This window comes from Larimichthys crocea, chromosome IV (assembly GCF_000972845.2).
Source record: "Larimichthys crocea isolate SSNF chromosome IV, L_crocea_2.0, whole genome shotgun sequence".
Lineage (NCBI taxonomy): Eukaryota > Metazoa > Chordata > Actinopteri > Sciaenidae > Larimichthys > Larimichthys crocea.
In genome coordinates this window covers 4,975,554-5,002,791 of record NC_040014.1, presented here as the reverse complement: position 1 = coordinate 5,002,791, position 27,238 = coordinate 4,975,554, and the positions used below count along the sequence as shown (strand labels likewise).

General features: G+C 41.5%; 1 protein-coding gene across 1 annotated transcript in view; it reads right to left on the bottom strand.

The window, feature by feature from the left end:
- Positions 1–4,138: 4,138 nt before the first annotated feature.
- Positions 4,139–27,238, bottom strand: part of LOC104928480 (ephrin-A5b) — a 70,829-nt gene continuing 47,729 nt past the window's right edge. Inside the window, exons 2-5 of the mRNA XM_010742770.3 lie at positions 15,009–15,301; positions 6,981–7,046; positions 6,780–6,860; positions 4,139–5,687 (exon numbers count right to left, since the gene is read on the bottom strand). Of these exons, the coding sequence (XP_010741072.1) occupies positions 5,563–5,687; positions 6,780–6,860; positions 6,981–7,046; positions 15,009–15,301 (565 nt within the window). The 3' untranslated portion in view covers positions 4,139–5,562. The remainder of the gene's footprint in view (positions 5,688–6,779; positions 6,861–6,980; positions 7,047–15,008; positions 15,302–27,238) is intronic.

The following is a 27,238-nucleotide window of genomic DNA, read 5'->3' as shown; positions in this document are numbered from 1 at the left end:
CCACAGCTCAGAGTTCACAGCTCCAAACCATCCAAGGCAGAAATCAGAGCTTTCCACCAGCAGCACACTTTGATTCTCAGCCGCACTCAGCTTCATTACTGTTGATGAAGTAGGTTGTTCCACTGGACCAAAGTACAGCATGTTCTTGACCTTTTCCTGGAAATTTCCCATTGTCTTTCCTGACAACCCGGTGTGAATGCCATGATAGCACGTCTTCGGGTTTTTTCAGCAGGTTGATGAAAGGTGGCAAAGTCAACGGAGAGACGAAGGGAGGTGAGGAAGACTGAGAAAGGCAGAAAGTGAGGAATCGAAGCAGACAGCAGGAGAGGCAGCGCGAGGCGAGGAGCAAAAGACCGTGTGAGACGGAGTTTTCTTGGCAGAGCTCCCTGAAGCGCTGCACATTCCCGCAAGATTAATTGAAGCTGTTTCTTTTTTGTTTTTTTTCAGTCTGAATTACCTCCAGATTATAGAGAAACAGCTGTTCACCCACTTCCCCCGGACTCGGTCCTGTATGATTATGCATCGAGTGACAACCAAGACAAACATTCAGCTCTCACTCGAGCTGCCTTCACGCCTTTTTCACGTTCTTTTCCCATTTCACAAACTGTCACTCATTTGCATAATGATTAATAAAACAAATCAGACATGACAATTACAACGACAAAGAAATATTTATTAAATCTTTTTTTTTCTTCTTTTTTTTGTTAGTCATAGCTGCTCCAACACGTGTATTTACAAAGAAATTGCCTTTTTTTTGTAGAAAATTCTAGTGAGGGATCGAGCAGGAAACAGACATTAGAATAGTTTAGATGAGTACAGGATAGGATGGGATTCATATAGGCACAAGGTACAGTTACAACAATGTTAAAAAATGTGCAGTTTTGTAGCACATCCATGTCGTTTTGGGGAAAATAAGCACAGTTGTGGCTAAAGTAACAAAAACCTTCCCAATGCTAGATGAGCTGACAAAAACACACATCTTTTCTTAAGATACAGAGGATGGAGAACAAACCAGGGACACAGTGGTGTTAGCTTCAGGCTACATGATACCAAAATCAGGTGAAGAAGTCCATAGAACATAACACCTGCCCTTCTTTTAACACAGTTTGCTCAGTGCGACATGAAACATCAAAATTCGAGTTGCAAAGCAGATTTTCTCCTGCTGTCACAAACAAACACACTGAGCTTCTACACCAATAAAAGTCAAATCGCTCCTCCCGAATCCTGCAACATCGTCGTCTTAACAGCAGCTTGGCTCGGAAACAGCTGGAGGTGAAGATTAGCAAAAGACCACAAACAGAAACAAAGAACATCCTGCACCTTAAAGACACTTTTGATGCAACGGTACAATGAACAAGAGCGGTTTCTGGGGGGGGGGAGAAAAAGAGGAAAAACGGATATTTTAGCTCTTCCATCTGTTCTTTCTTGAGGCCCTTTGATTCATGATTGTAACCCGACCGCGCTTGCATGTTTGCACACACATTTTTAGGCTACAGATAGTGGGTGCAGTGTGGATTCTGTATTTATTTTTTTGTTTCATATAAAAGACATATAAAATGAAAAGAAGCATACTTTTTTTTTATATATATATCAAACGGTGAATGTGTTTTCTTGCTAAGAACTTGAATGTGTCGGTCCTTCAAAAGAGGTGTGGAAAAAAGAGAAAGTATCTAATACTGTATGTTACAACAGACTCGTTGTTGGATACACAGTATCCACAAAACTAACTGATTGGTTTCCCTCATCGCGGCATGGCTACAGGCAATGATTACAGTGACTGTGGACTGTTAATGATGCCTGAACTAAAGTGGCTGGAGGCTGGTGGTGTGACGAGGGAAAAGATTTATAAAGTAGTCATTTGTGTTGTCAAATTAAAACTGACTCCCTGAAACTAATCAGGATGATGAATAAACTGATTCGCTCCCAAAGCTGAATAATTCTGACCCTCAAAATACTTATTCCTGTTTATTTGCTTCCATAAATAATTCCTCCACTGAAATTAGAAACTTGTGGACCAAAATGTATGTCATCATGCTACACTGTGTTATGTTACAGCCTTCTCAGTTCTTTTCTCCCCAGCACTCTCAGCTCATATTTAATGACTTTTATTTAGATTTCGTACTGATATAAATGTAAATTTCCTTTATGTTTGCAAAACAGAAGAGAGAAGAGCAAATGAAGTAACCTGAGATTATATAATAAGAACTGTGTGAGTATTGAGTGAAGGTAATAATGCTAATTTCAAATATCTGTAGAAAAATTCTGCAGTTTGTTTAAATTGATTAATTTGGTGGTGATCATAAAAACTTCCTCAATTTTACACATCAACTTCATGGAACTTGTTGGGAGAACAGCAAATGGAGGAACAGTTGATGTGAGTTTGAAATAATTCTGCACTCACGAGCAGGAAGAGTGAGACAAAAGACATTGTGGGATTTGTAGGATTTGTGGGGTTGAACTGAAACTTGTAGTTGAGTCTGTTTCTTCGATTTCAACGTTTTTACAAAGAACAAAATCAGATTTTCATCAGACCTTCTGATTCCTTTTACTTCATGGAGGGGTAATTCTAAATCGCTGGAGTTGTCCTTTTAAGAAACATTCTCTGCACAATAAAGAAAGTATCAGTATCAGTTTAATCTAAATCTGAAAATATCTCTTATAAAATTGCAATTTTATTATTGTAATATCTTTCTCATGAAATTATAACTTTGTTTCCAGTTCCTGCAAAACTTTTAGATTGTTTGTTTTTTTTCTTCTCATCTTGTTTTTTATTCTTGTATCATTCTTAAAATTGTGATTATGATCCTTTAGTTCTAATTGCCTGAAATTATTCTCCTGAAATGAAAACTTTATTCGCCTTATATAATTTGAAAAATTAATTTTTATTACTAACACCACTTTGTTTAATTCACTTTATTCCCACATTATGATTCTAATTATGACTTGTATCACAAATTGACAACTTAAATGTCTGAGGGCCCTGATACGGTATCATCTTGTGTCAGCGAGCAGATAGTACTGCTGTTTTTCAGTAGTAAATCTAGCAGGACTATGGAAGTGTATCAGCTGCTGAGAATGGCGGGTGGAAAAGGGGACTGGGCAAACATCTGTATTTTCATATCATCACATTCACAACTAGAGATTGTCGATATACAGTTCGGTCCTCCTCCATTTTTGCATTTATATCCATTCACAAGTGTGTTTCATTGTTTAAAGGTCTAAGCCAGTCTGGCAAAAATGGACCATGCACTGCCAAAGGTTAGCAGAACGTGCAAAAGAAATCATAGACCTAGTGGAAATGCTATTAAAATGCTGTCGGCTTGTTGCTGGCAGCCACATCGCAACCGGATGCTGTGAGCATTGGCGGGCAGAGCAAAGAATTGGTGAGCAGGCATACGGAGAATGGAGGTGCAAGGTTTTCTCAGATGACACAGAGCACTTGTCAGGGATGGCAGATGGAGAGACAGATCTCAAACGGGGTGCTTTGACTTAAGGAGCACAGTCACTGTGCTGATTAACAGAAATGATGATCATCAGGTTCAGACATGCCACTCCACCAGAAACAAACTCAGTAAAGTAAAGATTTGTGAATTGTTTTGTTACTACAGGCAGGAAAGCAGCAATTTGCTGAACCTGGTTCATTACATCTCTACTTCCTTTAAATAAGTTAATCTTCTCTGTACACTTTTCAAATAAAGAAACTTAGTTCCTCAATATCTGCCATTGTCTCTTCAATTGTCAACATGTGGATTTGCATCAGTCGGCCATGCCTAATGGAGAAGATATGTTTACTGCATGTTCCTGCTTTAAAACACGACTATTGATCTCAGCAGGACCTCTACAAAGCTTCACATCTTGCTCTCCTTCTCTTTTCCCCTCTCAGGTCCAGCGGTGGTAGAGTTTCAGCTCGCCCCGAAAGAACAGGACACCTCGCTCTGTTTATTCCATCACTCCGGGTGGTCGTTTTTTCATTCCAGAAATAACCGGTAGGAGGGCGCCCCCAGTGTATTTTCTGTACGGACGCCACTTTACATGACATCAAAGAGGGCAACTGAATCACGCACAAGCCCTTTTTCCACCCACCCCAACACACACACACTGCTACCACCTGCTCTTGAACTCAAGTCACTGAAACATCTTTAGCCACAGAAAACTTGTGCTGCTTTATTCGAGGAAGGGTGACCCTCCCCGATTTAAAAAACAAACAAAAAAAAACAATCATTTTTTTTAAACCTCATGTTAGGCATGGACACATCCCTGAACTTTGTAGGAAATTCGCCTCTATATACAATAGTCGTGTTATGACAGTGATTCACAAAAGCAATAGTGTAATAGTAAAACTACATTTGTGACATTTTTTTTTTTTAAATGACAAATTCAAAACACAAATATTCTACGATTTCTACACCCTGATAGCACATCAGACTTTTTTAATTTTTTTTTTTTTTTTTACTTTTCTTCTTGGACTTTGTTAAAAACAATTAAAAAACCCACCATCAGCGATCAATCAAAGCAGAGACATGAACTGCACTCAGTGTTTTTGTATGATTGTATCAAATAAACTGTGTGTAATATGAACTAACTTAATGGGTAAGTGTTTTTTTATTGCCTTTCTACTGTACTTACAGACTAAACCAGAACAGAAAAAAGCACGAGGACTTCACAATAAATAGGAAAATACATTTTGCCTGGCAAAATACCATATCGACTTCTACGCTCCGTTCAAATATTTTACTGTACACCCGTGTTGGCTGCTACAATTGAATTACGTGATTTATTAAAAAACAAATACATTAATCGGTCATTAAATCGCCCCTATCCAAACACTAAAAGATGAGTGCTTCTTTAAATTTTCTTTTCTTTTTTTTTTTTTAACTCTTAACAAAGGGTCCTCCGCAGTCTGAGATTCCGTTTTTAACCTGAGAGGAAGGTTAAGTCATCAAAAGCCCCGCCCCCTACCCTCATGCCCTTAGCAACAGTCTCCTAGCAACAACATCTGTCTTCTTTTCTTTCCGTGGTCCTACCGGATCTTCTTCGAAACCTCCTCCTCTTCTTGATGTGAGATTTCATCGTGTTAAATGTGGGGGGTTACGTGACGTTTTCCTGAACTCAAAAAAATGTTAAGTCTGTAAACTTTTGAGGGATCCTGCTGTGCTTCTTTGCCGTTCAAGCTAAAGAGGGTACTGATTGTGTTTTCGTGTTGTGTGTGTGTGTGTGTGTGTGTGTGTGTATGTTTAAAAGCATGTATGTGTGCTTGTCTTTTACACAAAGCAATGTTTAATATCTGCGTACTGTGAATGGTAGCGAGGCGAACAGGTCACCTCGGGGAGCCTACGCCATCAGCACCCACCAGAAAGTCAAGAATCACACTAGTTGGCAAGTCAAAAAACAGCAAAGGCTTCAGTGTCGAAGTCCCCTTCCTCTCTCTTTTCGCAGAGAGAGATTGTCAGTGTTTTTTAATTTTTTTTTCAAAAGTGCTCCTTGAGGGGAGGGGTTGCAGGGTAGGGCGGCCTGTGGTCCATTCAGGACAGTCCATTCCTGGGGGATTCCTCAGACTGGGCGCTATAAAGACAAGATGGCAGCCAGGAGGATGAGGGCAGAGCTGAGCACGAGGACTGAAGTCTGGCACCGACCAACGGAGTTCACATCCCTTCGAGCTGGTTCTGGTGACTCCGGACCAATGCCGTCTGAAGGGAAAGAGATGAGAATGATCATTCACATGCAAATGAACTTAAATATGGTGGTTTTGTTTTCTCTGTGACAAAATGACAAGGACAGGACTATCCACAGAGAGACATGCAAACATAATGTATACAACAAGGCTATATTACCAACAAGGTAAACTGGTGACTGCCCTCAGGGCCCAGACTTTCAAATTAATCTTGTGTCAGTTGGTTTGTGGTAAATTAAATTACTGCAAATTAGCTGCAGCATATGCACCACTGAAGCAGGGCATCAACTGAAATGAAAAGAGCCTTAAAGAGCAACTTAGCACCCATTAGCACGCCCCCTTCACATATTCATAATACGTAACATAGTACATAGTACTTATTCCTCAGTAAAATTTATGTTAAAGGAACAGTTCATTATTTTGAAAAATATACACCTCCTCTCTTAAATCTCAAGCTATACCTCAGCAGATGGTTATATGTGGATAGCAGAAAAGAGTTATGTCCAAGGCTATTTCTTGGCTGGTCACAGTGACTTCTCATAAAAAAACACAACTTTTTAGAGAGATTTAAGAACATATAGATTGATTATTTAACCTTCAGACAGAGCAAGGCTAGCTGTTTCCAGTCTTTATGCTAAGCTACACTACCCATCTCATGGCTACATATTCAGCAAGCAAGCGTCAGAATGACCTCGATCTTCTTATTGTAAATGTTTTAATTACCACGGCTATGAGGGTCAGTAAAGGCCCAGAGCTAATGTATGACCCAGGCTCCCCTGGCATGTTAATATAATAATGTTAATATGGCCATGCAAAAACAAAAGCCATGTAGATACAAAAATACTAATGTTTTTTTTCCCCCCACTATGAACACACTAAATATGTCAAATTTAATTTACCAAGTAAAACTGACATGTTCATGATATTTTATCTCTGCAACAAGTTAGTGAAAAACAAATTTCATTTCATTCTTAAATTCTCCTCAATAGATGTTCATGAACAGCGATGCACAAAGTGAGAGAAAACTCTAACGGAAATAAAAAGAAAGGAAAATTATCAGCAGACGTAGAAGTTACAGGAAGTCTAAATTCTGTTTATTCCCACTAACCTCTGGGTTCTAGGGAGTTGTGACTGTTGTCGTCAAAATCGACCCCTTCCTGCACGCTCCCAGAGTTTTTCACACAATTGTCTGAAAAACAAAGAAGAGAGAGGACATGTGAAGATTAGAAAACTCAAACGTCACTTGATCATGAGCTGCCGTACAACAGAATGGAAACTGGGCAGAGTAGACACAACAACCGTGACTCACTTTGAGGCCTGACGAAGATTTTGAGTCGAAGGCAGCTTCGTCTTCCCTTGTCGTCAGTGATGGAGGCTGTGGAAACATCACGCACAGTTAAGAACAAAACCCGTTACACGCATTGCCTCCATTTTTCCATTTCAAAATATCTCCCTTGATCTAATCTAGGGCTGCATGGTTATGGTTTAAAAGGGCAGTCGTCACATTTCGCTCAATAATGAGATCATGATGAGTCATCCAATCTTCAGAAATAAAAGAGTTTTGTTCGAACAAATTAAATCAGAGCATTTTATTTTGACAAAACTGCCTTAACATCTATATTTTACTTTGTAAACATGAAGGAACTGGCATGTGAGTTAAGACTCTATATGTTTTGTGTAATTTCACAGTCTAGTCAAAGTTTAATTGGCTGAAAACGACTCACAGAGATGGTTAGATCACAAACGGTTTAACTGAGCACTCAGACTTCACTCGTGGGTATGTTGTCTCAAACTGGGCTGAAATGGACCCAATATGACACCAAAAAAGGTGCTGCTTGTAGCTGCTTGTATTCATCGTTTAACATTTGAGAACTCTGGCTTTCTTTTGTTACATACAATAAAAGTGTTTATATTTCACAAGGTAAGGTATCAAAAAATCTTTTTTTTTTTTGTCTCGATACTGAAATTTAGAAGTCGTGTTGGCACGAGTTCCAAATAAATGACACAGAACCCTACCAAGACATACACAACCTCCAAAATGAGAGTTTTGTATAAATTAGTAACCTAGTTTCACAAGTATTGTTATTCCAGCCTGTAATATGATTGTATTATTACTGAATACTGACCATGGATCACGCCTGGTAATGACTCCACTTGACAGACGTGGAAACTGGCTGTTAGGCAAGATGGTTTTTCGTTTAATAGTGAAAGACAACAGTATCAAATACTTAATTTTCTGTCTGTGCATCCTCCTTCCTGTAACTACAGTATGTATAGTGTATATAATATTTAGTATAGTATATACTGTACTACAAGTTTTCTACCTCTTAAAAGGTAGTTTTTTTCCTTGCCACTGTCACCGTGTCGAGTGCTTGTTCCTGGTAGGAACTGTTGGGTCTCTGTAAATAATATTATAAAGAGTACAGTCTAGACCTGATTTATATGGAAAGTGTCATCAGATAACTTTTGCTATGATTTGATGCTATATAAATAAAATGTATTTGAGTTGAACTACATGACTACATGTTGGACTGATCATAGTCTTACATCTCTAAGTCACAGCTGAACCTCTAATGAAGTGACTTCTTGATCACCTAATCTGCATCTCAAAAGGACAAAATATTGTAGTCTGATCCCAGCATATAACGTTTTATGATCCTAGTTCTGCAAACCCACTCCACATTCTCCATTCACAGCTTCACCTAAGACTCCTAAATCTACCTTCATTCATGAACAGTGGCTAAGCTGCCAAAACGAATAATCTCTGTCAAGGTCGATTGTTTCTTCATCAGAGGAACTCAACACATTGTATCTCCCTTAAATACAGTCTGAAGAGCTTCGTCTCACCTTCTAAACTCCCCTCTCATCCTGATGTGACATGCTCCATTTTTTATGATATGAAACAACTCAATGTCACCCTCGTATTTCCAAGTCTAATATGGCCAGGGGCAGTCATTTCTGCAGATGTGTGTCGTCCTGTTACGCTCACCTACAAAATCTAATTTCCTCTGTTTCCTGATTGTGAAGGGGAATGATTAAAAACTTTTTTTTTGCAGGCTTTGCTGTGATTGTTTTGCAGAGCTACCAAAACTAATTAGTTTTCAAGTAGTGCTAGGGACCAAGTCGGTAATAGAGCACTGAGGGTGTCTCCAGCTGTGACGAATGACTTCAACTTCTGTCTGCACTTTTGTCATGAGTATTTTTATTTTGTCTGGCCGTATGTTCATCCAAAAAACAGATTTTGTCCTTTCTTTGTTGGACTTTGTCTAATGGGACTCAATACTCTGACCTGTGTCATTTCCTGCTGGCTTGCAACTCTGTCAAACACACACATACAGTACACAACCATTGAGTGTGTTTGATTTCCGTGACCGTGTGCTGGGTATGTGTGCATGCATGTCTGTGGTTTCCCGAGTATGTGCATCTGTGCACAGACGTGTCCATAGTTTGTCCACGGACTCTTCTATCCTTTCACCCAGACGCTCCCTGTGATAGATTCTAGCCCAGCGGTGAATTCCCGATAAAAGTAAACCATGTCAGTGTTTCCACTGTCGCCAGTGACTCTGGCTCTTATTTCAAAAGGCACTTTATCAGACACCGTGTGGGAGAGGAGTGTGAGAGGAGATAAAAATCATCTTTAAAACTCCACCATAAGAGGAATACTGAAGCTGAAGGAGCAGAGGGAAGAAATAAACGAGAGAGGAACGATGTCAATCATGCTGCTTCTGTCTGTGTCAGCGGGTATCGAGTAACTTACCTCACACCCTCAGTCTCAGTTTCTGTCTCTGGACTGGAGCGGCCAAAGCCCTGTCTTTCTCTTTCTTTATGCCTCTCATGCTCCTTCAGTCTCTGTTTCCTCGGCTGTCGTTATCTCTCTCTACTTTGTTTGACTCCTATAAAAAGTGCACTCCTGCACTCCCGCAGGAACGTCTCGACAGACATAAATTATAGGACAGAAGAAAGAAACCATTGTCCCGAGCTCCCATCTAAGACATTTTATTAATCCTGTGAACGTTTTCAGATTCAGGGCAGAAAAAAACAATTATTGTGGTCATCAAATAATCTATTTATCATTCCATGATTAAACTGACTGCTGAGGATACAAAATGTCAGAAAGTAGAAAAAATGTCCAAGGTAATGTACTACTAATTAATTATTATGCCTGATCAATGGTCCATGAGACAAAAAATATTAAATTTACAATGATAAAAAACAGCGTTCTCATGTTTCAGTATGGAACTTTAATCTGATAAATGAATTTCTTGATCAGTTGATCATTTTAGCATTAATCCAGATCAATTTGTCGTATTAGTTTTTCTGTCAGTAAAAAGAGAAATCTCCTGCCTGTTATAAAAAAAGAGTAAAAAGTCCCTAAACACCTAGTCATTAAATCAGTGAGCAAGATATATTAAACCATAGGTAACCATAGCAACAATACATATGCCTCACGCTACACTGCAATTAACTCCCAGCTGAAACAGACACGGTTTAAACTGCTAAGCTGTTTTAGATGCCAACATGTTTAAATGTTGCTCCTGAACACACAGAGTCATCTCTGGAACTTTGGTAAAAGATCAGCGCTGTGATCCTGCTTTGCATAATTAAATTATAATCGACAAAAGCAGAACTGTAGGTGCAGATTCCATAGATGCACCAGGCGGTAAATGTGTTGGCCGATCAGCAGTGGAAATCCACAAAAAGTAAATACAAGCAGGAGAAGCGCGTGACAGTAGCTGTATTTGCCTTTTAAGGTAGAAAGGTCAAACTAAAAGTACAAAACCACCTTAAAAGTGTAACAAAAACACAGCCTCTCTTGTTTTCCTTTGGTAAGTGATGTTGGTATGAGCTGGATAATGCACCCTGAGGTGTCATTTATCAGGAGACCATGTCATACATCATCTCATATGTGCTACGGACAACTTAATACAGCTTTGATGTGGTTTTGAATGTGGAGACTGACAGAAGTATATGTTCTTTAATGTGTTTTCAGTACGTTTGGCCACTGTTTTGGTACAGGGTCATTATACATTTCACATATTTAGGATTGTTAGGTGACCTCTCTGAGGATCTGACAATAATCCTTCATTCTCAATTGTTTTCTTTTCTGTTCAAAAAATGTCTCAGTTGCAGCTGTGAATCTTTTCTTCTCACTCTCATTCTTTATCATGTCACACTGTCTTTCTCTCATCTCACTTTCTCACCCTCTTTTCTACCCTATACACACAACACACACATACACACACACACACAATTACCCAACTGTCTCTCTCCCTCTCTCTCTCATGTCTGCCACTGAGGTCACAGTCTGGGTTTTCTATCCTCAAGCAACACAGCCGCGCTTCACCATGACTGTAACTCCAGCTCTGCCTGCAACTCTAAACCCAGAGTTACTCGGGTCATTCGGCTGCCGCCTCACCATGACAACGGGACGACGGTAAATAATCACCTGGTCACACGCTCAGGCACATGCTTACACGTTTAGTCATGTGCTGCGGGACGTGTGATCGTCGCGATCGCACATTCGGGACAGGACACACACATTGCAGATCACTGAACAGGCTGGGCTGCTGTATAAGGCTAGGCTTTGGTGTGACTGTGAGGTGAATTAGATAGATCCTGATATAAATACTGTGGGATCAGGTGTTTTTCTTGTGATGATCGGTTTATCTCGGGGAACAAAGCCTTTTGTCTTTGCCGCCAGAAGCTAAAGGGAAACTGTCGGGGTGCTGTGCTGGTGGGGTTCATGTCATTATCGATGTAGATCTGCTCTGGCTGTACAGAGCGGGACCCGGGCGTTTGAAGCGCAAGGGCTTTGCAGGGAGACAGTCATCTCTCTCACACAGGGAGAGCCAGACTCTCAACTGTCTCCTCTGAAAATTGGATTTCTATCCCCTGAGATTAGGATCAGGCTTTCCCCGCTCCACTGAGGCTCTATTAGAAAAACATGCCGCCCTCTGAGGCCACGAGAAGCTCGCAGCACAGACCTCGCCATCATCTTGGTGACCTTTGACCTTCTAGGACCAGCCGCAATACTGATCCCACACCAGGGCGGCTTTTCCTCCGGGTGTTTGTCTGCCTGCCAGACGGGCATGCCCTTAGCCCCCAAATGCAGGTGTCATCCATTTGACGTGGCCCACCCCCCACTCCCACCCTGCCTGGGGCGAATGACGATCACCAGAGAGGAGGACAAAGGAGTGCCTGTCTTCAGTGAGACAAGAAGACATGAACCCCTCTTCAATGTGTCATTTACATTGCCACTTAACAGATTCCCAAACCATATTATATGTACCACACTGGTATTACCTATCAGCTATTGTTAGGCTTTGTTAGAGCAAGACAAAGTCAACATGCAATATGACACTGATACCAGCAGCTGATAAAACATAGTTTACTGTAACGCAACCAGCATTTCTGGATGATGCTGCTGGGAAAAAAAACAAGGATCCAACTGAAAAAATGTGTTTTTCATGTCTCACAGCAATACTTATTCACTGACTGAATAAATGGTCATTTACTGTAAGTTTTTTTTTTTTTTTAAAGAAAGCAAAATAAAATAAATAAAATAACCCTTTTCTGCAAAAATGGAGGCTCAAAAAGTCATAGTCAGCTCATACAGTGCCTACAAAAAAATAAAAACAGGACTGACAGTTGGAGGACTTCAAGGCCTGTATGGACATGAAAGATCAAGATGATTTCTAATGCAGTTGCTTATCTTTTGTACTTCTTTGATAACATTTTTTTTTAAGTCAGGGCTACAAGCCTGTAGACAGAAAAACTTTTTTAGTACAAAAAATTCAGTCACCAAACCTGTTGGTGCACTGCTAACAGTGAGCTAAAGCACAGAAATATTCAGCAATTAAAGCTGCACTTGAAAATATTGCCATGTTAACAGTAGATTAAATTATGTTGTTTTATGTGAAAGGGGCTGCTCATGATGAGGATTATGAAAGAACTTTTAGCAAATAGTTTTGCTTTTTTTTCAGCCCACAAGTTTACTCTTTTGGTTCACTCGCATCAACCTTGTTCTCAGTCGCAGGAAGCAGCTGTTTTCTATAAAAAGCTTTGAAAACCCATTGAACACTACACGCCAGCACCAAACAGCAAACAAAATTAACAACCAGCTACGTGTGGTAGCATTTAGCAGCTAGAAGTTTACCTCTGGAGTTAGTCGAAGTAAATATGTTGCTGACATTCATCAGGCGGCCAAAAACACTACTTTAAATAAAAGCTAATGTTTCTCTATGTCTGCGGGATGTGTACATACTTTGCTAACAAAGTAATCTAATAGGATAATGTGTCCACGCTGTATTTTTCACTTCTGCAGGTGGCCAAAAGAATAGCTAATGCTGCTTTGTATCACTTCACCAGTTTGGAATTGTGTTAGATTAATTCCGCATCTGTGTTGTGTTGTTCGCAATGTACGATTAAGTGCATGAATTTGCTTCAGGATCTGACTGGCTTTTCGTCCATATGAACTGAGGCTCATGGGTATTGTAGTATATAGAGTCATTCATCACACCCTGACAGGTGAATCAAGCGCTCATCATTCAAATGCGAATTTCCTGGCGTATATCATTTCAGATTATTTCCGTCTACACGACTCTACACAATGAAAGGACAAATATCGGTATTATGAGAGATGTCTGACTATGAGGCTTTGGTATTTTGCTGGAGGTGTCTGCCCTTTGTTATTTTATACCGTGCTCAGATCCCATGTTCTCAGAAGAGAAAAAAAGTGTCTTTAGCGAACAAGGATCTGATGGATGAGTCATGAATCTGAGTCAGCCAGAGATAGTCCATATGGCCTGAAACTGCTCGAAGCCATATGGACTATCTCTATGCCTTTTTCTCTCTCTCTCTCTGGATGATCAATCATCATCAGATTCTACAAGAACATCGTCTTCACTCAGTTTCTCATCAACCAGAGCCAACAGAAAAATGAAGCAGAATTAGGCAATCTATGATTTTTCTTATCGACATCCAAGGAATTGCAACAACATCAACAATTCTCTGGCAATGCTAACAGTAGACCACAATTCTTCCCCAAACAATACAGTCACATTAATGCAAAGGAGTCGAGCAGACTAGCCAACGGACACCAAATCCAAATCCAACAAACACTTGGTGAAGGGTAATACATCATAATACAAAAGACCGCCACACAAATGCAGATTTACATGTGGTTCAATTTGCATGCGGACATTCTTGATAGTGCTGGGATCCCAGATGTTCGCTCGTAGCACCGTTCAAGATCAGAAACAGACGAACAAATCCTCCAGTGACTGATGTTGAACTGAGCTACTTCATTATAAAAGTCTTCCTTGTGATCTCTACTGATCTTTATTACAAACACACAGAACTCTAACAGACCTGCTAGCAGAGATTTTAAAGTTTCGAAGACACAACATGTGTCAGGATGGAATTTAAGGGGAGAAATCATTAAATCAGGACCAGCTAACACAAAACAAATCCTGATTTACATTTCCATGGAAAACATTCTTTTTTTAATCTGAGGTTGGCTAGATGAGCCAAACTCTGTTTGTCTTTTGTATTCATAGTTTCAGGCAGCTTTCCGAAACACCTGCTCTGGTTCTGGAGGCTGAAATGCTGCACCAACATTGCACAAATATGGAGAAAACACTCTCCATTCTTGCCCTTCCCTGTCAGCAGTCTCCTTGGATTTCATATCTTCATTATGCACTTGTTGCAATGCCAAGATCGTGCTTTGTTTTCACTGACATATTAGTATGGGTTTCTGTTAACTATGAAGTTCTTCGGGCCGATGTCAGCTAAATATCAAAACTCTACCATGGAGCAAACTATATCTCAGTTAGCCTCTCTATCTGCCCTAGCAGGACACTGACTCCCCTTACGAAAACATGACTTCCTGGCTGTTTGTTTTCCCGTGTCCTCTCACGAGGAGGAGAAAGCTGAGCTCAGCCAGTCAGCAACAAAAGAGAAGAACTCAACAGTTGAGTTATGTTTTTGCTCCCGCTGGCTTGTGTTTTGGCTTAGCCCTCATTCCAAGGACTTACAAAACAAAACCCCAACATTGCTGCTGTCTTCTTTGCAAGATTCCAAGATGAAATTCATGTCAATCATCTGATGCAACTCCCAGTTAAAGTTGGGGTTGATTATAATTTTTTCAATACTAATGCAGAACAAAAGCCTTTTTTTTTCATTTAACTAAAAAAGCCAAAATTGTCAAATGATGAATGTTGTTTAACCACAAGCAGCGGTACCAAAATGTTGATTTTAAATCCAATAATAATTATCTGATCAAACAAAAAGTGCAATCAATTCTGTAAATAATACAGGGAGGTAAGTGCACACTCACAGATATAATAATACTCTCTGCCAGGGCGAAACTCGAAGCCTAAGGAGAAGGGAGTGAAGAGCTGGAACTTCTCTGAGAACTTCAGCGGTCCGTTTGGCGACAGAGGCCTGTTGCACTCCCAGCGTTTGAAGCCCTTGGCGGTGTGATCACAGGAGCTGTAGCCGTCGTAGTTCACCATGTAGAGGATGTAGCGCTCGGCCCGATCATCAGATACAGGGCCGATGTAGTGCGGACAGTAGACATCAAGGTAGTCGTTGATGCAGACGTCGATGTGGTAGTCACCCCGGTAAAAGCTGGAGGAGAGACATCGAGAAAAGAGGCAAAGGTGAATTTCAAACCTGTGTAACTGTCGTACCTGTGAAATACTAAAGCTATTTTAAGTATTTCAAACAATACAATACAAGACAGTTGCAAGTCTTTTAAATCTGTAAATGTCTGTTACTTCAGTGCACAGGCTTTACAGTTATTCTGCCACTCACTATCACTTTTTATAGTTTTTACCATATTACAACTTGCAAACAGTAAGATTCAAGTGGCAAGTTAAATTTTTTGAGAGTCTCAAGTAAGTCAAGTTTGAAGACAAAATATTTTCATCACTTAAAGGTACCCTAAAAAGTGTTTGACCACTAGTAGCGCTATGGAGTAATGTTTTGGTGCATGGGATTCCAAACTCCAGCAATGTGCTAGCAAAAGGGCAGGAAAGAAGACTGCTAGCAAGTAGGCCAAGGATGTAAACGGTGATCTAAACATTTTGAAATGATCCAGAAATGTGTTTTTGCAAATGTTTCGAGTAAAGAAATGTGTTCAGATTTGCTAGACCTCAGGGATACACAAAGTACATTTTAGTGAGTAACACTGAAAATAAACAGGACCACTTTAAGTCATGTCTGCATTTACACCAGAGACACATGTGCCCACTTGTGCTTACATGACTGAATTGAGCTGTTTATAATCCATACTGAGGGCAGTTTTCTGTGTGTCAGCAATAATGCTAACGTGATTAATCTGTTATCGGTGGGGTGATTGTTCTGCATGTTTACATGCAAGGATAATTCCCACCAGAGCATCAGACATGATCATGTGATCACTGATCTTGACCTTTATTTACCCAATGAAAATGTGCTGAGCATGCATGCTCTCTCTGCAGTGGCCCACTTTATGTTTTCACCAAAATTAACATACACATTCCCTGAAGCAGCGCTTAAGGGTACATTGGCGGCAGCTGTTTAAATGGGAAGGTTGTTATTCATTGATTTGGTTGGGGAGTCTCTCGCCATCATGCTCCATGATGGTAAGCTCTCGTAAGAGTTATGAGTACTCCAACACCTGATGACAAGAGATGATACTTTTGGTATTGTAGGGAGGCCACAGCTTAAGAAAAAAGTTACCACATGTGTTCGGAAACAGAGGCCCGACTGTGAAAGACACATCTAAGCTACGGCTCCTCTGGTTTTGTTTACAGGATCTCATCATGTCAGTCCTGATCAATCCAAGTGTCTTGTGAGACTCAACCGAATCCCCCTGCAGCACACCCGCCTCCGCAGAAACCTCTTATGACACATGCTAGTCAGTCCTAAGCCATATATCAATGTTAGTGCTCAGCAGTGATGACTTATGCTGGTGCTGAAATTAAAGTCCCCTAGCGTTACAGGGCTAATCCCCTGGTTAGCATGTGACTTTAGCAGCTTTAAGAGGATCCCTCTGTAGAATGAGATTTTCATTAGCCGAATATGACAGCTTGATGTAGGAGCCCCTTGTGGAATCTCCGAGTCTGGGAAAATGGGGCCTGTTCTCAAGCCTCGCCTTGAAACCGCCCCAAGATTTTTTTGCCTGGTGTTTACTGTAAACCCAGTGGACAGGAGAAAGTAGAAAAAAAAGTGCAGCAGTGAGATATGCCAGGTATTCATTCCTGAGGAGAGTGATTGGAAACACATATTCCCATAGGCGCCGTATAAGGTTGCATTTCTGAGGCTTTTAGCGGAGACAGATTAGGTTTGGACAGCCGGCTAGTTGTGTCTCTATAGCTGCTAATGGCCCGCGGTTCAGTATCACTGACATGCTGCGGATGTCTTCAATACTCCACCTCTGTTCATTGACACAGTGAAGGCCGTCAGGGGAGACAGGCCAGAGACCGTGTTGGAGCTTGCAGCGGGCTGATGATCCGATACGGGTGAACTCGTCGGAGCACTGTGGGGGTTTTACCACGGCGTTTCCTCTCCTGCCCACGGATCAGATATTACACCTAGCTCTATGCCAAGGGAAAGGGAACGCCAATCAGCTGATCTGGAGCCAGGTGAGATCGGGTAAAGACACAGCTGTAGCTGCTGACATGTACATGTCGGGGCTTTGTGAGGCATGCGTTAGCATAAAGGAAGGTGTGTGCTCGCCACGGCCTGCTGGGGGTATCAGGTTGTCGTTACACAGATTGTAAATGTGCTGCAGGATTAGTGGTCGTCCTACTGGGTTTGCAGGGGCCGCAAATGACTGTGGGTGTAGGCGTGATAGCGGAGTGTGTGGGTGTCTTATGGCATTGGTGGACATATTCTAATCTTTTTCTCTCTCTAATTATAGTCTGGTCAAACGTGAAACCAAAGCTCTTGTTTTCTCTCCCAGTTTTTTCTTTTTTTCCGCCCCTTCAGCACCAGCTGAGCGCTTTGGCTCCAGGCAGGCACAGCATGGCCTCAGCTTCAGAGCTCCTCGCTGATATTATGACTACCAGGGGTCAACCGGCTCCGCAGTATCATGTCCTCAGCCAGAGGCACTGTGGGATATCCTGCCTTGTCATGCCGTGTCTTAACAAAGCCTTAAATGTTAGCTTCAGCCTTGCAAGTGTCAGTGGCTGTCAATCAAACCTGACCCAGGAGGAACAGCCAAGATTAGTCGGGATTAAGAACAGTTTCTAACTAATGCCCTTTGTCAGAGAGAGGTGGGAAAAAGTTTGGGAAAGTGACGATGACCCTGCTCAGATGTGGATACTTGTATTCAAATACACCCATGAGTGGGTAGAACATTTACAAGCACCTCAAAATCATTCTCAAGTGACCACTTCTGACTGGATCTCACTTCTGCACTCAACACAAATCAATACATTCATCACGTCTAAATGCTTCAGCGCATTATTTTACTTGACTGTTGATATTTCAGGGATAAATTGATCAATTAAATCATTTAGGATTGCTGCACCTCTTGCATTATGATCCTGCAACATTTTACATCACATCTTTGGTCAGCGAAGCAGTCGGACAGTATGACAACAGCATTGTGAGGAAAACAAGATAACTACACTGCCGGCACAGAGTTACCACTTGTGACATGACCAAACTTTTTATGTGCAGCTGTTGGTTGAAAGCTGCATTTGAACTTTATTTAGGTCACACTGAAGAGGCGGTCTGAACCCGGTCCAAACCTTCCTGTCGCAGAAATATCAAAACAGACAAATTACTGCAGGACACTGTACAAAATATTGTGCCATGGGAGGACATTGCATCCCAATGCTCCCACTTAGCAACATGCCCGGAAACAATGTGCATCCTTGTTTGCCTGCAAACGTTGAGTGATCTGTTTCTAATTCTTGCTTTGGAAGCACATTTTTATGATCACATCACTTGGATTTAGATGACAGCACTGAACAGGGGTCAAATGTGGACAAACATATGCAGCAAAGAGTCTAAAATCTAAAATCTAGACTGTAGGTGTTTATCACAAAAGATGATAGAATGCACTAAATGTATGAAGAGCGCCAAGAGATAATCCAGATGTTTGCCAGATGGAGGTTTTTAGGAGTTTTTTGAGTGGCAGAAATGAAATATTGATAAGACGCAGTCATAAACGCACAGCCTGACTCAAGATGTGGTCGAATGGGAGACATTTAATCTCTCAATGTCTTCTGGTTTCTCCTTTCGAGGAGGCTGCCCACAGCCTCTCTCCCGCTGCTCTCTACTCTGATCTCTACTGTCTAATACCCTGAGACTCTGAGAGCATCCGTCAAACCTCTCCACAACCCCCAACCATGGGCTGGACTCACGTGTGAGAAGCCTTCGTTCATTTACTGAGCTATAAACCTTAAGCAGTATTTGCAATCTTCAGCATCGGGGTTTCTTCATTTTCATTACCAGTAAGATTTATTCATCTGTTTTTCTAAATGGCTTTGTTGTTACAGGCTATTTAGTGAACCATTAAGCCTTTACAGGGCTGATCGAGGCAATTTCAACAGTTGTGTTTTCCCTTCGGCAGTGTTCTGAGCAGCAGGACGCGGTGAAGGCTGATCGAGTGTTCGGGGGGGGTTTGATAGCAGGAGGCAGAAAGAACGATCAGACCTTGGCAAAAACAACAAAATGAAGAAAAAAACAGCACGGTTCAGCGGTTCAGTGTCAGTTATAAATCTGTCATAATGAGCCATTAACAAAATAAAAGCACCTAAATCCTAAATCCATTTGTCTTGGGGATTAATGATCCCTGATTGGCTGAATTACTCATGGCCAGTTGGAGGGGCTTATCAATGAATCAGTAACCGGAGCTCTTAACAAAGCCCACATCTATGGATAATCCCTCTTTTCAGTGCGCTCCCCTGCTTGTTTGCTTTCTTTATCCCCTTCTGTTTGTGTTATTGTCTCTCTGTGGCCTGGCACAGGTAACCTACGGCAGAGCCAGTACAGAAAGAAACAGACGAGGCGAGAAGGGGTGTGGAGGAGAGGGTGGGAGTAAATTGAAGAAAAGAGGAGAGAAGAACATACAGCGTAAAACAAGAGTGTGTAAAAGTACAAGGACGAAGAGGAAAGTCCCGCTTAAACATGCCCAAAAATGAGGTGATCAAATGCTTTCAACTGAATAAACTCTAAAGAAATTATTTGTATCAAAACTTTTCTCTATTTCCATTCAGGAAATGCAGTGGTAATGCTTTAGTCCCTGACTAGAACATCTGCTGTTTTATATTGCCCAAAACTTTAAACTCTGGTGTAGAAACACTGAATTCTTTATGCGTTTCTTTTTTATTTTCTTGGCATGAATAAAACTGAATAAAACTCAGACACACTGTCTGCCTGATGACTGGATTCACTTTTCTGCTCAGCCTAAATCAAGTTTATGAAGTTGTGCTTTGCATTTAAATGTGCAGACTTTTTTTTTTCAAATATGTTGTTGGCATTAAAGTAGTTAATTTTTTATATTGCGAGAACAGGAATCAGCCGAAAATATTTAGATAAGATTGAAGCCGTAGAACGTAAATCCCCCTCAGGATTTGCAAATAGCATCACATTTCCAGAAAAATACAGAGGCCAAGACCTCAGTGCCAACAGTGCCTGAGTGTATGACTGCAGAAAAGTTAGCTAGTTAATTATAATGTTGCGGTCCTTTCAGAAAGTCAGAGCTAATAAGGACAGAAGTAGTTAAAGGAGAAGGGACAAGAGAGAAGAGGAGGATGGAGGAGAGGAAAGAGTAGCAAACAAACTGGAGAGGGGAGTAAATGACAAAAGTGCGAGGAGCAGATAGAACAATAACGGATGTAAGAGAAGAGGAGTTAAGCTATGAAAATACAAGTGGTGAAAGAAAGGAAAGGAAGAAAGAGAAGAGGAATGTCGGAGAGCACAGAGAAGAGGACACAAATGATGATGAGGAAGAGGGAAGAGGAGCAAAAGAGAGAGAGAGATGGAAGCAGAGGAATGTAGACAAAACAGGAGGGGAAAAGAAAGTAGAGAGGAGGAGGAGAGGAGGATAAAGCCCTCCTGTTGTTTTCCTCATAAACCCAGTTGGGTCAGACAAGGGGCAGCTTCCCAGGGTTATTCCTCAAAGAAAGAAAAGAGGAGATGCTTTTAGCCCACAGAAACACATGACACTCCTGTCTTCTCACACACACACACACACACACACACACACACACACACACTGATAATGTCTGCACTGAAAGACAAGAGCGCTCACAAACCACAAACTCCAAACCTCACGTTGTTTCTATATCAAGTCCCTCCATTTCCTCCTCCAAACCGATGTGTACTAACTCTCTTTTTAAACACGGCATGTAGTTCCCGATTACAACCTCTAGGGGGAACTCTTTATGGGTCCAAAAAAGGGACTAATCAGGCCCTGGTCATGTGACGTGATGTCACCAGATGGGGTCTGTCCATCCTTTTGCCCTCGGGGTTGGGAGGTCTAGATCCCCCTCCCTCCACCTGTCCCATCATTCATAGCATTTTCACCGCTGGGAAGTTAAAGCCATTATTACTTAGTTGTCTAATTATATACACACATCTGTCCGTGGACTCACAAACACACACACACACATAGAATGCATTTGAACACATAATGTGTCTGCCAGGGGGCTCGGTCTGACTGGGCGTTGACAGCGGAGAGATGGGGAAAATGGAGCCTGTAAAGTATAGACAGTTCTCTGTTTTTTTTTCCTGCTGGGAACAAAACCAGAGGAGGTGAATAATTGGCCTCAGATTGAAAACACATTGCTGCTTGTGGGAAGGCACCTCCGATAGTTAAAAACTAAAACAGAGGCTAGAGAGAGTGGAAGCAGAGACAGGAAGAATAAGAGCGGACGGATGGTCTGTTTACGGATCCTGGTGGTCCTGACTGTGCCAATCGCTAACCCGTCCTTCAATGCAGCTGCAGCCACATTGTGTGCCAGGCTAAAGTGAGTCCACACACACAGAGGACGTCTTATGTAAAGCTTCATGTATATTCTAATTCTCAGGCTGCTTGCAAATGAGGCTCTGTTGTCTTCGCAGCTTGTACATAAAAACACATCACATAAAACTGATCCAGGGAACGAGACAATACTTTGAGAAAGTTTTTACAGTTTTTCTACAATTTTTCATTTCAAAAGAAGAAGGTAAAAATTCTCAAATATTAAATGGAGTTTAAACGCAGGCACTCCAGGTAAGGATTTATTTTACGGCTCCATAATTCAGGGAAAATAAGGTTTCCTGGATAAGAACTAAAGATTTGATTTCAGTGTGATAGAAAATTGGAATTTTTGATAAAAGAAAAACTGTATCCAGCAATTCAGCATTGAAGGACCCACAGGAAGCACATTAAAAAAGATAAATAGTCAAAATTTTACAGCAGCAGACTCTGCAGGAGTGTGCCTCAAGCCCCAAAATAGCTTGATCCTACATTTCCCATAATGCAACTGTCCAGTCCAAAAAACAAATCACAAAGTCAGGGTTATTTTCTGTAAGAAGCTCCTCCAGAGGATATAAAACTGTTTCCAGAGGTTAACCATGTAAAACTGGTGAAGTGCTCCTTTAAATTCAAGCAAATTCATTATGTATTCCTTATTGTAAACTTTATTGTTCAACATAAAGTTGACCATCTGACCTGCTGTTCACTAAATAAAACTGGATACAGCTGAAATCAGAAGAAATAATATCCATCGTCTTTAAATGACATCAATGCTCGGACAACATAATAACAGTCTCAATCTAAAGTGACAAAAAAGGAAAAAAAGGAAAAAAAAAAGTTTAAAAAGCTTGCAAAAATTCTTTCCAACTGTAAAATGACCGAGTCATTGACTCACACTGGACTAATATCAGCTGACCACTTTGTTTCCCCGAGATTATGAGTTACTCGATTTGAGTGACGTGGCTCTTTAAAGATGAATATTTCAGACTGTGTGAGACAAGAGCTTCTCCTTCTGTCTTACATGAATGAGGCAGGTTAATTACTGACAATGCTATTCTGGTGTCAAGGGGGTCAAAGCATCAACAGCAGCATGGGGTTAGTGTCAGTCAACACACACACACACACACACACACACACACACACACACACAGCAGGCCTCCGTCATTCAGTCAGTGTAAAACCCCAAGGGGCTGACAGAGCGGCTCATAAACCCCCTCTGTGCCAAAGATGGTTGTTCAGGTTGCCATGACGCCAGTTTACACCAACACAATGTTCCAACCACAGAATCAGCGCTTTTGACGACCACGCAGCGCTCATAGCTGCAGGTGTATACATGCAGGCACGTACATATGTGGACCCTAGACACAGGAACACACACATACCTCCTTTACCACCCCTAATGCCACATAACTCCAGGAGGCCCAGAGCGAGCCCTGTTAAAATAACCTCACTAAAATACGTCCCATCAGCACCTGCCGGACATGTGTACCGAGGAACAGGATGCTTACACATCACTGCGTACACACACAGTGAATGAATGATTTTTTAAATTTCACTTAACGTGGACTCTGCAGCAGAGCACACAGCCAGCTAACCTCTGAGTGCCGCCCAACATCAGGATACCTCCCATCAGACGAGCTGCTCACCGTCGCTCGGCTGATATCGATCTGACACCTTAGACTCTGAGCTGAGGTCAGGGGTTAGTGACAGCCCATTATTCAGCCCTGAGAGTCAGTGTTTGGTCAGTGTCTGAGCCCAGGTGACAGCGTGACCTCGCTGTCGTCCATCTTAGGAGCTGCCGAGGGATGGAAGGTGAAGTTTAAAAAGTCTCTTGGACTCCCATGAAAGGCTTCATGCTTCATTCACTTCTCTATTTACTTCCCTGTAAACTGGATTCCTTCACTCTCTGTCGTGCTCATCATCCTCTTCTCACTTCTTTGCTGAAAGTTCTTTGCTGGCTCAGTGGTGTCTGTAAAGATTTCTATTTCTTTTTAATGACCAAAGATTTATAAAAAAAAAAAAAGTGGATTAGTTTAGATTTTACTTTCCAACATTTTCTATCACATTTTCTTCCAACTAATTTTCTCTTTCTTTCTTCTCTTATCAAAAACTTTTTTTAGTCATTTCATCATTTTAAAAAAAAACATCTTTCATCTCAAAATAAGACTTTTGGTAAACTTGCTTCCTTATGTTTCATATTTTTTCCTATTTAGTCATTCCTATTCTTCCTCCACATGATCGTGTTCAGTTGGCTCTCGCTGCACCGTTGCACTCACATTAAATGAGCACGACTGCGCGTTGTTCGGTGTGACATTTAAAAACAAAGGCCCTGATATAATACAAAATGGCAGACAGCAGACATTTATGTGGTTGGGTCACGTACAGTCCATGTAGACTCCTGTGCTGGTGGGCAAAAAGGGTATAATTTAAGCTGAAGCCACCAAATGTGAAAGATAAAAAGTGGATAAAAAAAAAAAAGTCATAAAAAGCAAAGATGCAGTCACCGTGACAACAGCCAAGCAGCCTAAAAAAAAGTCATAATGTTTAAAAGTATTTGTTTCTAAAATTCATTTCATGCTGCACATGTGTAAAACAAGAACATGAGTAAACACACATCCTAGACGTAACCTGGATTTATTTATATGTATATATGTGTAAGCACATATTATGTATTGATTGATTGATTTCATCTATTTTTAAGGAGGAAAAGATAAAAGACTACAAGGAGGAATATGTTAAGACACAGAGGCAAGACTAATGCACACACACACACACACACACACACACACTCATAGAAACACAGATGCGAGCTAACCTAAGCAGCAGTGAATTCTACAGGAAGCCCCCCACCTGAAGCTCGCTTGACTAACATGGCCCTGATCCTCGCTCGGCAGGGCCCACAGTCAGACCTCTGACCCCTCTCCCCAGGGGCGACCCGAGCCCCCTGCGCTGCCCTATCACTTTACTGCACCCCAGGGAGCCGTGGCCCCGCCCGCCCCGGGCCCAACACACACTGAACCCGCAACCAGGGAAGGAGCTGGGGGGAAGGTGGGGTGGGACGGCGGTGAAGAGAGGAACCCACAGCGTCTGGACTCAATCACCCGCCCATGACAAGCCTGCAAAGCTCTCACACACCACTGCCAATGCATGCACACACATACACACACACACACACACACACACACAACAAAACACCAGCACTTATCCACCAGTGAGGTCTCACACACATCAAAGTGCGGTGGAGCTGACTTGGTTGAGTAATAGGCATTCAGTGGGGAGATGGTGAAATGCTAAAAACTCAGGCTCGGAAAATTTGTTGTGTTCATGGTTCTGAGAAGAGAGGGGGAGAGAGAGAAAGGGTGTGAGAGGATTATAGTCAAGGTTTTAAAGAGAGAAGGGAGGGGAGGGGGGGTAAATGGCAGATTGGAAGATTGACTAGTGCGAGAAATGTGAAAGAAGAAGCCAAAATGATGTGAGAAAATGTGAGGGATGTGAAAGAGGGGTGGGAAAGAGCACATCCTTGATTTAAAACTCCCATAGGTCCTGTATAAGAGCTAGGAGGTCTCTCTCTAAATATGTGTGTGCGTGTGTGTGTCTTTGGTGTTTATTTGTATGGCCCAGTATCACACACTAAGGCCCTGAACACCAACTGCTCCCAATCCAGCAAAACCTCTTTAAGAGAGACTCCTTCAAACAAACAAAGAAAAACTTTGGCGTCCATTTAGACAGACGTGTCACTAAGGAGGATTGCTTGTTTTCTATTTCTCACCAAATGATCATCATATATCATATCATAAGAGGTCGCTACAACATGCAAGGTAGGCAGGTGAAGACATCCACAGGCTACTTGTAATATACAAATGTGATAAATGTAGAAGGTGATAACCAAACTGTCCTTAAAGATTCAACATTTAGTAAAACACTAACAGACGCTTCTCTTATTGTCCCTTTGCTGTTAGATGTAGTTAAACAACCTGTCACGTTTCTCTGTCCTTTTACCTCTGTAATTTGCCGCTGATTACAGTGATTACCGTGACTCACACATCATGGTGGTCCTTCCAAATCATCCCGGTGAAAAACACTTTTTAATTTTTCAGAGTGTTGTGGACGTCTTGTCACATCGCCAACTGAATGGCAAGAAAAATCAGAAAAAAACAAACTGAATTCTTCTCTATCCGCCTTTCGGAGTATAACGCTCCTGGCATCTTTAGCACACCTTGCACTGTGTTAAGGTAAGCAGTTCAATGTGTGTAATGCTGCAGGTTCAGGCGAGGAGATGAACCCTGCTGTGCTAATGCAGTGCTTCTATTTAAATGAATAAGGGGGCTGCGTTTTTATTGGTCAGTGAAAACACGGAGCGGAGGCAATTAAAAACACATGGAAGATCGACAGAAATACAAAACACGAGGGTTACAAGTCAAAATGTGAGTTGACTGAACTAAAGTCCAAGGCCGCCAAGAGCCACCAAAATAAAAACAGACAGAGTTAAGTTTACTGAACTTGAAAAAAAAATAAGTTCAATAAACTGCCGATCAACAACCGTTCAATCAGATTCACAATGGTTAGTTTGTTTTACTTTCCAGTCACATCTTCAGTTTGAGTATATTTTTATTTAACATTGAGCTGACTGACACTACAGCTGGTAGAAACCTTCATGTGAGGCCACACCCTGTACCTTTGTTTACTGTAAACGTTCATGTCTGTAACTAACCTTCATTATGGTGTATTACTATCAGAAGAAAGACATGTGACTTACCTTAACATGGAGCATGTCTCATGTGTTTGTTTTACAAAAAAAATTACAACATTTAAAGAGTTTTAACTGAGTTTCGATGATGAGAATTAGCTTGAAATTAATAATACTTGTGTATTTATGAAGATCAAATACAAAACCTATTTATGTATTTGCTTTGAGATAACGGTGCATTCCTGTATAATGTTTTACAGTGCATACAATCATTATAAGTGTGACACACAATGAAAGGAGTCTGAAGTGTCCCATTGTGAGGATCTACAGAGGGAGAAGCACTTAAGGGACACAGCTCTGTCCTCTTTACATCCAACAGCAGGCCCAGAAAAAACAGCACATGTAACATCATGTAAAGGCTAAACATAGAAGCACCCTCCGAGTGCCATGCATGCCAACGCCGGGCCATACCACCTGGTCCGTTCAATCTGCCCCCAACAGGGCCCCATCTCGCCCCCTTGGACAAAGAATGTCTGTCAAAGTCTCGTCCATCAGCCTGCAAACCGGAGACTATCTCAGATCTGCACATGCCGCCTTAAGAGAGGCCCGGCTCGGATTCACACACGGCGCCTTTAGAAGTCCGGGGCTCAGATTCTTGTGCTCCACCTTAAGGGGCTGTATTTCATATTCACACCCGCTGTAGCATTCCAGTGTCAGCGCCAGTGGAGGCCATGTTCCTCATTCACATATTCAGCAGAGTGCAAGGCGTACTGTTAGTAAGGTAATGGCTCGTCTTTTGGGACCTCCAGTGGGCAAATTTCAATGCATATAAAACGGTTTCCCACTGATAGATAGAGCATAAATAAATCTGAGGCGTGCTCCAAAATTTCAAGCACACGTGAATATGTACAGCACCTGC